The sequence below is a fragment of the Amblyomma mixtum genome, chromosome 3, assembly GCF_055824585.1.
Source record: "Amblyomma mixtum isolate Tamu chromosome 3, ASM5582458v1, whole genome shotgun sequence".
Classification (NCBI taxonomy): Eukaryota; Metazoa; Arthropoda; class Arachnida; order Ixodida; family Ixodidae; genus Amblyomma; species Amblyomma mixtum.
The window spans coordinates 261,647,801-261,662,997 of NC_143014.1; the positions used below are offsets into that span (position 1 = coordinate 261,647,801).

General features: G+C 52.8%; 1 protein-coding gene across 1 annotated transcript; it reads left to right on the forward strand.

Moving 5' to 3' along the window:
• The first annotated feature begins 506 nt into the window (after positions 1-506).
• On the forward strand, positions 507-5,951 carry LOC149354588 (uncharacterized). The gene is made up of 2 exons (XM_089576009.1): positions 507-1,733; positions 5,794-5,951. Exons 1-2 carry the CDS (start codon positions 507-509, stop codon positions 5,890-5,892), a joined length of 1,326 nt encoding a protein of 441 aa, XP_089432135.1. The 3' UTR covers positions 5,893-5,951.
• The last annotated feature ends 9,246 nt before the right edge of the window (positions 5,952-15,197 follow it).

Consider the following 15,197-nt stretch of genomic DNA (forward strand, 5'->3'; position numbering starts at 1 on the left):
CTGAAGGGCTGATTAGTTACGCCTTTCCGCGACATGCATCCAAAGCCTAGGCAGCGCTTGGAAGGCCGAAAGCGAGAGGGGCGCTTCCTCCTTTCTCGGTCCCAGTCATGTCGTTACCCTTTCTGACTAGCGCGTGCACTGTGGCGCTCTTTTGTGTGGCGACCGCGCACCCTTCTCTGGAGACCATCACGCCCGTCCCGAATCCTAGGAATTCCTCTGCGGTGGGAGAACGCCAGGAGCCGCCGAGCAGTGTGGACGCGCGTCGCATGAGCTCCGGTTTAACAGCCCGCCTTTGGCGATTCTTTTCAACCTACGGCCCCGTGCCTCGTCCCAAAAGGTCAGTGAAAGTGGTCCGCTCCCACCGACACCACTTTTGGCCCGGAGACTCCCGAATTTAGCCCGCTTTCAGGGCTTTTACCGCCGCTCCGTGCCCCACCTGACTAGGCCTAACGCTAGGTCTAGCGTGGGCCGCGGAGCCGCCGGGGCTCCCCACCGCCGCCGCAGTCATGGAGCCCGGCATCCTGAACGCTGCAATGGAATACACCGTAGTAGGTGAAGACGCTACCCCAGACCAGCTTGCCGACAAGAACTGGGAGCTCATCACTAGGCTTCACGACCGATATCGACGCGCCGGCCCGAACGCCGGGAAGAACGCCCGCGACGCTAAGGGAACGCCGTCGACGCAGGAGCGCAGCGTCGCTGTCGGCGCCCCCCCGTCCACGGACAAGTCTAAGTCAACGCTTAAACAGAAGACATCGCCACCGAAACGCAAGCAGCCGCCGCTTCCCCGCCTGCCGACAGACGAATATAAAGTCGTTGTCAGACCCCGAGGTAGCCTGGCTCTACGCACCATAAGCCCACAAGTTATACACGCGGCAGTTTGCCGTGAACTCAACCTCCCGCATCAAGAGGCAACAGCCCATGATCGCATCCGTATCAACCCCATCAACAACACGTTTACCATCAGCACCCCCGTAAAGACCAGAGTCCTGGTTTACGTCAACCTCAAATCTCTCAAGCTGGGTGACCAAACGTATGACATGGCCGCATACATCCCACCGCCAGACGAGTCCGTAAAGGGCATCATATACAACGCCTATTGGAACGAGACGCCCGAAGAGATCATCAACGGCTTCCTCGATTATAACCCGGACATTCCCGTGGTGGCGGCCCGCCGCCTCGGCAGGTCGACCTCTATCGTGATCACCTTCGCCGGAAGCAAAGTCCCCCGCTCGATATGCTTCAGGGCAGGCCTCTTCAATTGCTTCCCCTTCCACAGCCGCGTTGAGACGTGCTTTAACTGCCGCAAGACGGGCCATCGCACCGACGTGTGTCCCAAACCTGCGACGCATCTATGCCGCAGATGCGGCGAGAACCACCCAGCCCCATCCGAAGGCGAAGAACCCAAATGCACGGCCAAATGCATCGTTTGCAACGGCTCCCACATGACGGGCGGGAGGAACTGCAAACACCGCTTCATCAAGCGCCCGCACCAGCCGTCTAAGAACGAACAAGACGCTAGCTCTACCCCCCAACCGGACCAGCAGCTGCAATTTCGCAAGTCCCGCTCCAAGGAACGCTCCAATCAAACACCGAAGGAGCGCAAGCAGAGCAAGTCCCGCGACCGATCGACATCCTATCCACCGCTCGGTTCAAGTAGAGATTCGAGTGCCAGCCGAAGGAACGCCGACTACAGCCGCTCCGACAGAAGCAGCAGCCGCTCCGGAAAACAGGTGAGCTGGGCGGCCATGGCCTCCAAAGCCACTGCTCGGGAACAGGAGCTGTTAGGCAAAATACATACATTAGAGGAGGTAATTGCATCCATGCGTCGAGAAATGGCAGAACTTAAAAACCGTCTCCAACCTACACCCAATCTAACCCCCTTAAGCAAACCTACACCTCAACCACCCTTACAGCAGACGCCCACGCGCAAACCGCAGACGCAAACACCGAGCTCTCCCACAAAAGCGATGGAACTCGACGCGCCCGCCAGCCTTAAACGCCCAGCCCCCACTGAAGTGGAAGCAGGTCAGAAACGCACCGCCGAAGCCTCCCATGAGGAGGAACCGCAACCCAAAGCCAAACTCACCATAATGGACAAAGTCAGCGCAAAGATTACTGCCTCGGAAGAGATTATCAAATCCGCACTCAACGCCGAGTTAGACTTGAGATTCGCGGCGTTTGAGGCCAGATTTGCGCTCAGACTAAATGAAGTCTTTCAACAATTCTCGGACCGCTTGACGGCCGTTGAAGCTAGACTCCCACTCCCACCCAGCCCAAACCCATCTCAAACACTAACTCCCCAACTGCCGCAACATGGCCCCTCGGCAGCAGCAAATTAACGTATGGCAGTGGAACTGCAGGGGGTTCCGCAACAAGCGGGGCAACCTGCAGCTTCACATTCAACACTCGGCAAACAAGCCGGACATTATAGCGCTCCAGGAATCCAATAGCCCGGTCAAATTACCGGGCTTTAAAGCCTTCACCCCTGCAGACTCGACGGCGACGCTAGCCTCGGTCACTGCGACGCTGGTCCAAAGGAACATAACCGCGATCCAACACACCATAGATAGTTCGAGTGCGCAATACACGCTCCTCGAAATCGTACCCAGAAAGAAGGGCGATGCCAACCTCTTCGTACTGAATCTGTACAGCTCGCCAAAAGACAGGGGGCCGGGAATTCCTGACCTCCTCCAAAAAGTCACGCGCTTGGCTGCCAGAGCACAACTATTAGTAGTGGGCGACTTTAACGCTCACCATTCGGCTTGGGGTTATCGCAATACCAACCCCAAAGGCACTAGGCTGTGGCAGACAATCCAAAACTTAGGTCTCACCATTCTAAACGACCCACAAGCGGTGACGCGAATCGGCAATAGTGTTAGTGCGGATACATCGCCAGACCTCACCCTGAGCAAAAACGTGCGCGAAGCGCAATGGTCAAACACCGGACACACGCTAGGCAGCGACCACTACATCGTATCCACGACTTTTAATACCACGCCACACAAACCCCCACCCGCGCGCACCAGAATCACAGACTGGGACAAGTTCAGACGCCTCCGGGAACAAACCGCACCCACACACATAGACGACCTCGCTGAGTGGACTCGCACGCTCAAAGAGGACGTCTCAGCCACCACGGTAGACACACAAACCACGGACCCACATCAAACCACGGACATGAAACTCCTGCACATGTGGGAGGCGAACGCCAGCATACTCAAACGCTGGAAGACCCAGCGTCACAACAGACAGCTCAGACGCCGAGCAGCGCAGCTAGAAAGACAGATCGAAGCGTACACGCTAGAACTAGAGAAACAACAATGGGGACAGATCTGCGACAATCTAACCGGACAACTGGGAAGCAAGAAAACATGGCTCCTGCTCCGGCACCTGCTAGATCCCACGCAGACGAAGTCCACACAGCGTGATCAACTTGCACAGCTCATACACCAACACCAAGGCACGAACGCAGAGCTGCTTGCAGACCTGCGAAACCGTTACCTTAACACGTCACACACAGACCCGCTTCCCGCGTACGAGGGACTCCCCAACGAGACCCTAGACGCGGACATCACGGACGCCGAAGTGTGGTTTGCACTCGGCAAACTCCGCACCACCTCTGCGGCGGGACCAGATGGAGTAACCAATAAGACACTCAGAAACTTAGACCTGACGTCGGTGACGGCACTGACAGACTTGATGAATTCGTACTGGAGGGAAGGCGAGATCCCGCAGGTATGGAAACACGCCAGGGTCACATTCATCCCGAAACCAGGCAAAAAACTCTCTATAGAAAACCTCCGCCCCATATCCTTAACATCGTGCGTGGGAAAGCTCATGGAGCACGTTATCCTCAACAGGCTACAAAGCTACGCGGAGGACCGCGACCTCATCCCACACACGATGGTAGGATTCAGAGCAAACCTATCCACGCAAGACGTCATGCTCCAACTCTCGAGAGACGTCCTGGACCCTTCATACAGGAAAAGCACGAAGGCCATCTTAGGTTTAGACCTAAAAAAGGCCTTCGACAACGTTTCACACGAAGCCATTCTCACGAACCTCTCGCGCATCGACCCAGGGGAGAGAACGTTCAATTACGTTCGCTCTTTCCTCTCGGAGAGAACGGCTGAGCTATCGCTCGGAGGTCTCACGTCCGATCCCATCCCCCTAGGAAGCAGAGGCACGCCGCAAGGCTCGGTCCTCTCGCCCTTCCTATTCAACCTCTCCCTAATCACGCTACCCCCGAAACTGGCTGCAATCGAGGGTCTACAACACAGCTTATACGCGGACGACATCACCCTGTGGATGTCCACGGGCAGTGACGTCCAAATAGAGGAGACGCTGCAGGAGGCCGTCAACGTAATCGAGTCGCATGCCTCTGGCGCGGGGCTCGAATGCTCGCATCCTAAATCAGAATTGCTTGTGCTCACAGACCGAGAGGCAGCCTCACAGGCCAGGCACCCCCACCTTCACTACACATAAATGTAGGAGGACACCCTATCAAGGAAGTATCTACCATTAGAATTCTCGGGATGCTCATTGAGAGCAACCGCAGGAATAGCAAAACGATAGGCAAACTGACCGCCACGGTCAATCAAACCACCCGGCTCATACGACGAATAGCAAACAAGAGACGCGGCATGAGGGAGAACGACCTCTGCCGACTGATCCAAGCATTCGTCCTCAGTAGGTTCGTGTACACTCTACCGTACCTGCACCTCTATCAAGCGGAAAAGATCGATGCAAGCGGAAAAGATCAAGATAGAGTGCCTCATCCGTCAAGCTTACAAGACAGCGCTCAGTCTACCGCACAACACGCCTACCGACAGATTGCTAGCCCTTGGCATAAACAACACGCTACCCGAACTGTGCGAAGCACACCTCACTTCCCAGTATGCACGTCTCACGCGATCCAAGGCAGGTAGGGCCATCCTGCACCGTATAAAGATAAACGCCGAACCCCTAACCGAGGACTCGAAACAACTCTTCCCCGAAGTACACAGAATGCTCACTGTCAAACCCCTACCTAAGAACATGCACCCTACGCACCACGAGGGAAGGCGCAAGGCGAGAGCCCGCGCCTTACACGCCAAATACAAGAACTACCCCGCGGCCGCTTACGTGGACGCGGCGGAATATCTAACACCTGACAAAGCGTACGCGATAGGCGCAGTGACCGGGACCGGTTCGCCCCTAACAGCCGCCACGATACACACCACCTCCTCCGAGACGGCGGAGGAAGCGGCAATTGCATTAGCCATAGCCAACACATCAGCTGACATTATTTTCAGCGATTCCAAAGCAGCCATACGCAACTTTGCGAGGGGCCGTGTCTCCCCCATCTCCCTCCAAATCCTCAAAAGCACCCGCCACACCCCCACTAGGGAGATCGAGTTGTTATGGGTTCCAGCCCACTCGGGCAACCCGGGGAACGAGGCAGCCCACGATTACGCCCGAGGTTTCGTCGGCCGGGCAGTGGGCTCCTCTGACTCGAGTTTCTCGAGGGATGGCCTAAACTCGTTTCACGACATAACACACCACTTTCGACTCGAAAGACGCATCTTCCCTCCACCGCATAAATCGCTCACGAAGAGCCAGGAGACCACCTGGCGTCGCTTGCAAACCCATTCCCACCCAAACCCGGCGGTACTTTCGCTCATGTACCCCGGGCAATACTCCCCCCAATGTAACAAGTGCGGCGACAGAGCCACACTAGACCACATCCTGTGGAACTGTCCAGAGGATCCACCTCCCCCGGACCTAATTCAGCTCCTAACTTCCGAGCAGTGGGAGGCCGTGCTGCTCAGCTCCGACCCGGGGATCCAACTCCGGGCAGTGGAGCGAGCCAACGAGGTCGCCGTAAGCCACGGGCTGACGGCCATCTAGCGCGACCAAGAACTCACCTTAAATCACTTTTTGCCGGTGAATAAAGTTTTCCAATCCAATCCAATCCTCTGCGGTTCTTCCACAGCGGCGTAGTACGCTTTAGACCAGGCTGCGCCTGGTGAGTCGGCTTTCCTTTTACGCGATGCCTGCGAACTCTTGGGCTCCAAGGTGACAATTTCGGGCCCTTACGCACATTGCCGGCCCTCGATCGTACAAGTTTCTTCCGCACTTTTCCCTTTTTAGCGCAGCCATTCACATTGGTTTTTCTTCTACGCCGCCGCTTTTTGGGAACTGCCCTAGCGGATCTGTTGTGCGATTCTCCGGTTATTTCGGTGCCCTCATCCTTCAAGCTACCAGCCTTCGTCTGACCAGCAAAATCTGGTCTTGAAGAATTCATGCACTCGTCCCGAGCAAGACTTTCCTCGCGCAGCCACAAAAGCTGCGCTTTTCTAGCAGTGTCAGGCGACGGTTCACCTGACGAACCGTTCGGTGCTGTTTCCTTTGAGCACAATAGCTCGTTTTCCGGCAGTCTATCACAAGAAGCTGAAGTTTGACCTTCACTAAGCTGATCTTTGTCTCGATGCAGCGCAGAACAGCATTCCTCACCTACAGTCGAACTCTCAGTTGGCGCTATCGGTGCGCCACTGCCCGTCGCGAACTCACAGCGACCTGTCTCAATTTCCGCAGAGAACAGCTGCTCGCTCTCCTGTGGTCTACATCTTGGCTCTACGCCTTCATCTTTCAGGATCGCAGCGGTAATCTCTGTAGCATCGCACTTTACAGCTAACGCTGCGCTCTGGCTTGGCGCTTCAGCGTTACCGTCATGTGACTCACAGCCACGCTCTGGGCCGCAGATTAGAGCCTCAATGTGATTACCCTTGCACACGTGCTCAACTTTCTCGAGGTATCTATCCACATCCTCGCCGACGACCATGGGCGGCAGTTGGTCGCTTATTTTTGGACCGTTAGAGGGAACTGTCGTAGAAGCAAGAATAGGCGCTGGCGAGGTTTCGAGGAGCTCCAGCTCCATCATTCTTACCTCGTGCTCTCTAAGCGCCTGGCGCTTCCGCATCTCCTCTTCTTCCCTTTTCTCCTCGCGACGTTCCTTTTCCCTCTTTTCCTCCCGCTCACGCCGTTCAATGACATCAGCCCAGGCCTCTTCGGCTTCCTCAGCCGTCACGTCCTCAGTTCTCATGACCTCAAGGATCGCATTCTTTCTTTTTGCTGGGCCCAAATCAATGCCCAACTCCTCACAAATTTGGAGAGGTTCTTTCACCTTGTAACCCTCCATCGTTCACAATGGCCTCTTGCTGTTTGCCCTTTTAGAAAATACTTGCCGTACACTACTATATCACTACTAGTTAGCCACGCGCAAACATTTCACACACTGCCTTATTTTCCCCTTCAGCATCCCTTGGTTTTCAAAACACTCTTCCTAGGCTTGAAACACACAAGGTTAACACAATGCTACACCAAAATTCTCTAAGCTACCATAACCTGTGTTAGAGAATGTCTGGCGTTTGAGGAAAACTTCAGGCACTCACCGCGCCGAGGTAGCTGATGTCGGTCGATCCCATAGCTGCCATCCAATGTTGTAACTTTGAGGCATCCCACCGCTGCCACCAATGTTGTGCCATAGAGGTGGTCCCGTAGCGCTCGCCACCCGTTTCGTGACTGAGTGCTGCCAGCTCTCTTGGCGGTAGCGAAGACTCCGAGTCCGGCGTCGGTGAGATCAAGAAAAACGCTTTATACATTATGTACAGGGCACAATATAGTTCAACATCGGCACGGGGGCCGAGAGCTACACAACGCGACTGTTCTCGCACTGCGACGACCAGCGAGACATCAGCACGTCACACCCTCCGACTCCACTCGTGAGCAGCACTCGACTCACGGTGGGTCGGTCACTCGGTCACTCTCTCCAAGCTGCAGCTGCTATCCAAGCGGCAGCGGTGGCGCTTATATAGCCTCAGGAACGGTGGCCCCTCAGAACTGGCCAATCCAAAGGCAGCACTCAACGGCAGTCCGAAAGGACCAATCAGCGATCGCGCCGGCCACCCGCTTCAAATTTTGCCGCGCGCGGTGACACCATGGGGAAAGGGAAACCGGCGCCTCGTAGTCTGGCACCCAGCGACGTGTCCAGGCACGTTGCTCGCCGATGCTTCTCCTTAAGACCCCGCTGACTTACGGCGCAGCATCGTGGCTTGTCAAGGGGGCGTTAGGGCGCGTTGCCTTGCGGCGCAGCACCAGGGCTTGTCAAAGAGACGTTCGCAGCAGAAAGTTTGCGGCCTGCAGATTTGAAATCCGGACGGGTTTCCCGGCATAACACCGTCGACCACTAGCAGTTAGTCGTGATATAACGTAATTAACGTCACTTATGCACTCCAACACAAAAAACGGTCCAGTGTAGTGTGATAGCAGTTTCTCACACAGACCACGCTTGCGTAGAGGGCTCCACAACCACACAATGTCACCAGGAACATAAGAAACTTCTTGGTGTTGGACGTCGTAGCGGCTCTTGGAACGCTCTTGCGAAGATAAAACTCGAACTCGGGCAAGCTGGCGAGCTTCTTCAGCTCTGCAGAGTGTGGTCGCAAAAGAAGGTTCATCGCGGATGAAAAATGGTAGCATGGTGTCAAGGCCGCAGCGAGGCGAGCGAGCATAGAGCAGGTAAAAGGGGCTGTAGTCAGTTGTCTCATGTTGCGGTCTGTTGTATGCATGAGTAATGAACGGGAGGACGCCATCCCAGTCCTTATGATCTGCAGCGACGTAGATAGCAAGCATGGTGGTGAGCGTCCCATTAGTGCGTTCTACCACACCGTTCGTTTGTCGATGATATGGCGTGGAGTGGCGAAAACTGCAGCTGCTGAGGCGGAGAAGTTCTTAAACAACGTCTGCTGTAAATTGGCGTCCACGGTCGCTAATGAGAACTGCAGGAGGGCGGTGCCGAAGAATGACGAATCGAAGTAAGAAGTTAGATACTTCAGACGCAGTAGCAGCCGGTATCGCGGCTGTCTCACAATAACGGATTAAGTGGTCTACGCACACAAGAATCCATCGATTTCCTTTAGAGGACCGTGGGAAAGGTCCAAGGAGGTCAATTACAACTTGCTCAAACGGGGCTGTTGGAGGTGTGATTGGCCGCAGTTTGCCCGATGGACTTGAAGTCGGCAGCTTAAAGCGCTGGCATTGCACACAGCTGGCTACATAGTGCTGGATGGTTTAACGCATGTTAGGCCAGCAAAATCGTTGTTGTGTGCGGTGGAGTGTGCGTGTCACTCCCAAGTGCCCAGACGTGGCGTCGTCGTACATCATTTCAAGAACTGTGATGCTTAGGCTTTCGGGTACCACAAGGAGCATGCGTGCTCCTCCAGAAGCGAAATTCTTCTTATAAAGCGAACCGTCGCGAATGGAAAAACTATTCTTTACAGAATCTTGAGCGGCATCAAACAAAGAGGTTAATGTTTGGTCTTTGCGTTGCTCAGTTCGGAAAACTTGAAGATCGGGAAGGCTTGTCAAAGTGACGCCAAGTATTCATCAAAGTTGTCTGCGTCGTCATCAGTCGTTTGAAGCGGCAAACGGGAAAGATAATCGGCATCTGAGTGTTTACGGCCGCTTTTATGCACCACAGTGAAACTAAATTCTTCTAGGCGCAAAGCCCATCGAGTAAGCCGGCCACAGGGGTCACGAAGACTCACTATCCAGCAAAGCGAGTGGTGGTCGGTCATGACGGTGAAAGCATTCCCGTACAGATAGGAGCGGAAGCGCTGTACAGCGAAAACAACGGCGAGATATTCTTGATCAGTAGCATTGTAATTTCTTTCGCTCTTACTCAACAAACGGCTGGCATATGCTACCACGTGCTGATCGCGACCATGGCGTTGTATAAGTACAGCGTCGATACCGATACCACTTGCATCGGTGTGCACTTCAATTGGTGCAGATGGGCAGAAGTGGCGTAGGATGGGGCCCGAGGTCAAAGGAAATTTCAGATGCCGGAAAGCTGCGTCACATTCGCTGGTCGAATTGAACGGCGCATCTTTATGCAGCAAACACGTTAGTGGGTAAGCGATGTCCGCAAACCTAGCTATAAACCGTCGAAAGTACGAGCAAAGCCCTAAAAAACTCTGCAGCTCTTTCACTGATCAAGGCACCGTAAAACTTTTGACAGCTTCAATTTTCTTTGGATCTGGTCGAACACCTTCTTTATCAACTAAATGACCAAGAACAATGGTTTCACGGTTCCCAAAATGACATTTCTTGGAATTGACGATAAGGCCAGCTCGTTCCATGCAATCAAGCACAATATCCAGACGGCTGTTGTGCTCACTAAACGTTTTGCCAAAAATTACAACGTCGTCCAAATAACATAAACAAATTTGCCACTTGAGGCCACGCAGGATTGTATCCATGAACCGCTCGAATGTTGCAGGTGCATTACATAATCCGAAAGGCATAGCGTTAAACTCGTAAAGTCCGTCTGGTGTTATGAATGCCGTTTTTTCCCTTTCTGCAGCGTGGATGGGGATTTGCCAGTAGCCGGATCTCAAATCAATAGAAGAAAAGTACGAGGCGGAGTGCAGACAATCAATTGCGTCATCTATACGAGGAAGCGGGTAGACGTCCTTCTTCGTGACCGTATTTAAGCCACGGTAGTCAACACAGAACCTCCATGTGCCATCTTTTTTCTTAACAAGGATAACTGGAGCTGCCCAAGGACTGGAAGACTCGAATTATGCCTCGCTTTAGCATCTCCTGAACTTGGTCATCTGTTAACTTACGTTCAGTGGCTGAGACTCGATAGGGCTTCTGGCGTATAGGAGGTGCAGAGCCGGTGTTGATCGTGTGATGAATACGACTCGTAGGCGGTGGTGTTGAATCGTCTTTGGCCAAGTCGAACACGAACACGTGCTTCAGAAGGAGTTCCACTAGAGTGCGACGCTCGGTTGTGGGAAGAGCCTGATTAATCATAGCCTTAACTTGGGTCTCCACATCTCTTTTCAGGTGCTGCTCACTGAAAGAGTTGGTTAACGCCGCGACGGAACCTGTCACACCTTCCTCGAAACGGGCGAGTTTGAGGCTCCGGGTCCATTGACCCATTGAATTTGAGGTCCAGCAAATTTATCACTTTTTTAAATGTGTGTCAAGAGAATTTCCACTAATGTTGTAATATGGTGGCGTAGCAGAATTAGTCCTGAAAAATTTTTTTTACACTGATGAGAAAGAAACCGCACGCATATTTATAATGTTATTTATTTAGTTTTTCGCGGCGCATTAGGTGATGACTTTTCTGAATACACTGTGAGAAATGTCGTGACAACTGAGGGGCCACATGCCCGCACTGATGCTTCGAGCAATGTGCACGTCCTGTCTTTCCATAAAAGACGTGTTTCTATCAGTCATGAAATTAGGGACGCATTCCGATTAAACACCGATCTTACTTCAGTTTATTTCCGACGCACCTAGTTTCTTTTTCTTTTCCCTCCGTTTTTTTCTGCCCTAGGTTCAGGAATTTAAAATTTTTGGCATTTACCTAGACGTGCCATGTATTCCAAGTATTCACTCACATCTAATGAAATCGAGCAGTGAACGGCTGTTGTGCTCACTAAACGTTTTGCAAAAATTACAACGTCGTCCAAATAACATAAACAAATTTGCCACTTGAGGCCACGCAGGATTGTATCCATGAACCGCTCGAATGTTGCAGGTGCATTACATAATCCAAAAGGCATAACTGGAGCTGCCCAAGGACTGGAAGAGTCGAATTATGCCTCGCTTTAGCATCTCCTGAACTTGGTCATCTGTTAACTTACGTTCAGTGGCTGAGACTCGATAGACACTTCGCACAGTGTATTCAGAAAAGTAATCACCTAATGCGCCGCGAAAAACTAAATAAATAACATTATAAATATGTGTGCGGTTTCTTTCTCAGTGTAAAAAAAAATTTTCAGGACTAATTCTGCTACGCCACCATATTACAACATTAGTGGAAATTCTAGAGGCCCGTGATCTGTGCGATGTCAGTGCATCCTCATTTATCATTACATGCCGTTTATGCCCTGAGGCAATAAACATCGCATTAAAAAAAAGTATTCACTCTTGCACACGCGCCGTAAAGAACACGTAGCAGAAGGCAAAGAAGATTCCCCCGTGGCGTTCGTTGCACCGACTGTCCTCTTCCAGTTGTCCGAGACTGGTCGGAGGTTCTTTTGTCGAAGGCTTCTCTGTAACACCGTTCGAACAACCAATGGCGCGCAGACTTCGGACCACTGAAGAGGCTCCTGACTGTGTGGTTGCCTGGCCGTTGCTTAACAAGGAGTCAGCCTCTGCGACGGCAGGGGCGGCGACACCACGACTACCGCGCCGTCTCCTTCATGGTAGTCACCTGCCTCCCAGCTTGCCCAACGCCTTTCCTGTGCACGGATCAGCCACCATGCACACGGGGCACTCGGCGCTGGCGATGGGCTGCACCGACTCACTCCAGGACAAGGACCGCGCACCCCATGAGAAATATCCGCCCGCAACTGGACCCATCCCGGCAGAGCCGTTAGCCGACCTCCCAGTGACCGCCACGGTGAGGCCTTTTCAAAAATTTCCTGATTTTATCCGAATAGACGCCTTGGACGACATCGTACTCGGTCTCAACCAGGGACACAGGCACATATCTGAACATCAGCAGCAAGCTCACTGGGTTCGCGTTCTGTAACTTCAAGCGAAAGTTTCGCACAATACAAAAACTGCAGACGGTCTATCACAGCTAATTGCGGAATTTCGTGCAGCATAGCACTATTTAAGGTCGAGCCGCCGCGGTGGCTCAGTGGCTATGGTGCTCGGCTGCTGACCCGAATGACGCGGGTTCGATACCGGCTGCGGCGGATGAATTTCTTTGGAGGAGAAATTCTAGAGGCCCGTGTTCTGTGCGATGTCAGTGCACGTTAAAGATCCCCAGGTGGTCGAAATTTCCGGAGCCCTTCATTACTGCGTCTCTCATAGCCTCAGTTGCTTTGGGACGTTAAACCCCATAAACCAAACCAAACCAAACTATTTAAGGTCAATACTTAAGGTCCTTAAGCGCCAAAGGCTATTTACCTGAAGGCCTTCACCTGGAAGGCATTTACCTTGAAAGACTTCCCCGAGGCCTGCACTCAGGTGGAAGCTGCTAGGTGCGCACACCTGGCAGGTTGCCCACAACCTACCGGCCGTACAGCAAGCTTCAGGGACGTTAGTACGCATGCCTGAAATCTGAACATGCGCCGAATAGTGCTACTGCACTAAAATTAGAGGGGACACTGAAACTCCGCCTTAAGAGAATGACGCGATTGCGTTAATGAATTGGTGCCCATATATGCGGAATTGATCACTCTCTAGTTCAGAGGTGCCTGGGAGTCCTCACATCAATTCTGGCGCAGTGGTCGAGCGGTCAAGAGACGCGCCAATACCCTTCGATGGCACGTGCTGCCACTGGTAGGGATCGTGCCACACCGATTGCTCTTTCCGAGCAACCTCTCAGGACCAATTTGCCAACAATCCGGCGGTAGGTTGTGATAACGCCAGAAGATCGCGTGCCCCAGCTGGCCCACCTGGCACCTAGGTTGGCTCTCAGGGGATTTTTGTGGATTTTTCGCTCGCGGACAGCGATGCCGACAACAGACTCCGACGCCAACAATGGGCGGCAATGTAGACGCCGGCTTCTCTGCGGCACGGGCGCTTTAACGCTATTGCTTTAAACCTGGCGGGTAGGATAGGAAATACAAGTGTGTTTAATTCACTTTGCTGTTCCAAGAATGGCACGTTATTGAGAAGTACCTCTTATAAATCAGAAAACTCTGCCGATACGCAAAGTTTCTCTGTCTAAACCATACGGATTCTGTAATGGGATGCGGGGGCTTTATGTCAAGGTAGCCTCGTTAAGGTATTCGTTCTAGAAGTTGTTATAGAAATTGTATGATCCTTTTTTTTGCAGCCCATCACCAAGATATGGCTCGCAGCATTTTCCGGAGTCGAAAAACGGTTTTGGGCGGCTGGAATCGCGGGGTGGGTGGTGGTGACCTGGCTTAAGATAGCCTTGCCGTGGTCGACCACCACCTCCATAATGCTGCTGGAGGCGCACCGGTCTGGAGAGCGCACTCGACGGCGCTTGTCTTAGGATGGGCCTTTGCGGGGGCAGCTGCTGCGGCCTCTACGGTGCGGCTGCGTGAGTACTGTTCAACACGCTCATCCACGCTGCGTCCGCATCTAACAGTTGGCTGCATACAGCTCCTAGCGTACTTTCAAGAACTAGGAAAGGCAGCACCAATGGTGGCTTTCGCCGTCACGCAGTCTAGGCTACGTTTTGATTTGGCGTGTTGATTCGGGCGTCTCAATTGCACCACCAATTAGCCAACACATACAGGGACATTTAACTGAAGCTCTGGGGTGGAAATGTATTAGCATGCTCTTTCGTACCTGTTATTTCAATTTTACGATGATTTCGCTGGTGACATGGAAACCACTTTTACCTCCAAAATAGTTTGGGCTCCTCCTTACATTTGCACATGGTCGACACCGGACGGAAACAGCGCGCGCCGTATGCGAACTCCTGCTACACAGTAGTGGTAAAAGTGGAGGCGTCACATTGTTTCAGCTGCAGCAATGGCGCAAAGTTACAGAATCCACCTAGAGTGCAAGATCACCGTGGTTAAAATGACGGTGGCACGCAAGTATCTACCTATTTTGAAGAAAAAACAACAAAAAGCTCCGTGTGTAGCTGGAATTGCGTAATCAGGCCTTGGGTGCGACCTCTATTCAGCTACGAGAGTCGAAACCGCACTCCCTCACGAGCGCAGGATTTGGCCACCTGGGCGTAGTATTCGACCACTGCCTACTATTAAGAAACCAACTCGCCCTCAGCCCTCAGTTTCCAGCGGCTGCGGAGGAACTGACCAAGGCGGTGTTGAGACTTGTGACGCAGCGGAGGGAGTTAAGAATCTCGGGCTCCGGACAGGCCGGCGTCGGAATCTGAACCTGGCAATGTTAAATGCTAGAACCTTATCCAGTGAGGCTAGCGTAGCAGTGCTGTTCGGGCAACTAGCGAGTATTAAACATGATGTCACAGGACTTAGTGCAGTTAGAAAAGATGACGCGTATACCATACTAAGGGGTGGGCAGGTGCTCTGGATTGTGGATGAGTGGACAAACTAGAACTGGGTGTGGGATTCCTCATGAACAGGATATAGCTTGCCACATACATGAGATCTTTTGTATTATCGAAAGGCTGGCAGCTATCGTAATTAGGCTTTATAACAGGCACAAGCTGAAGCTGGCGC

Excerpts from the sequence above, each read along its gene's own strand:
- LOC149354588 (XM_089576009.1), top strand. The coding sequence starts at position 507 with ATGGAGCCCGGCATCCTGAACGCTGCAATGGAATACACCGTAGTAGGT. Across the intron at positions 1,734-5,793 it reads GCAGCCGCTCCGGAAAACAG|TGGGAGGCCGTGCTGCTCAG; the intron begins GTGAGCTGGGCG and ends ACTTCCGAGCAG.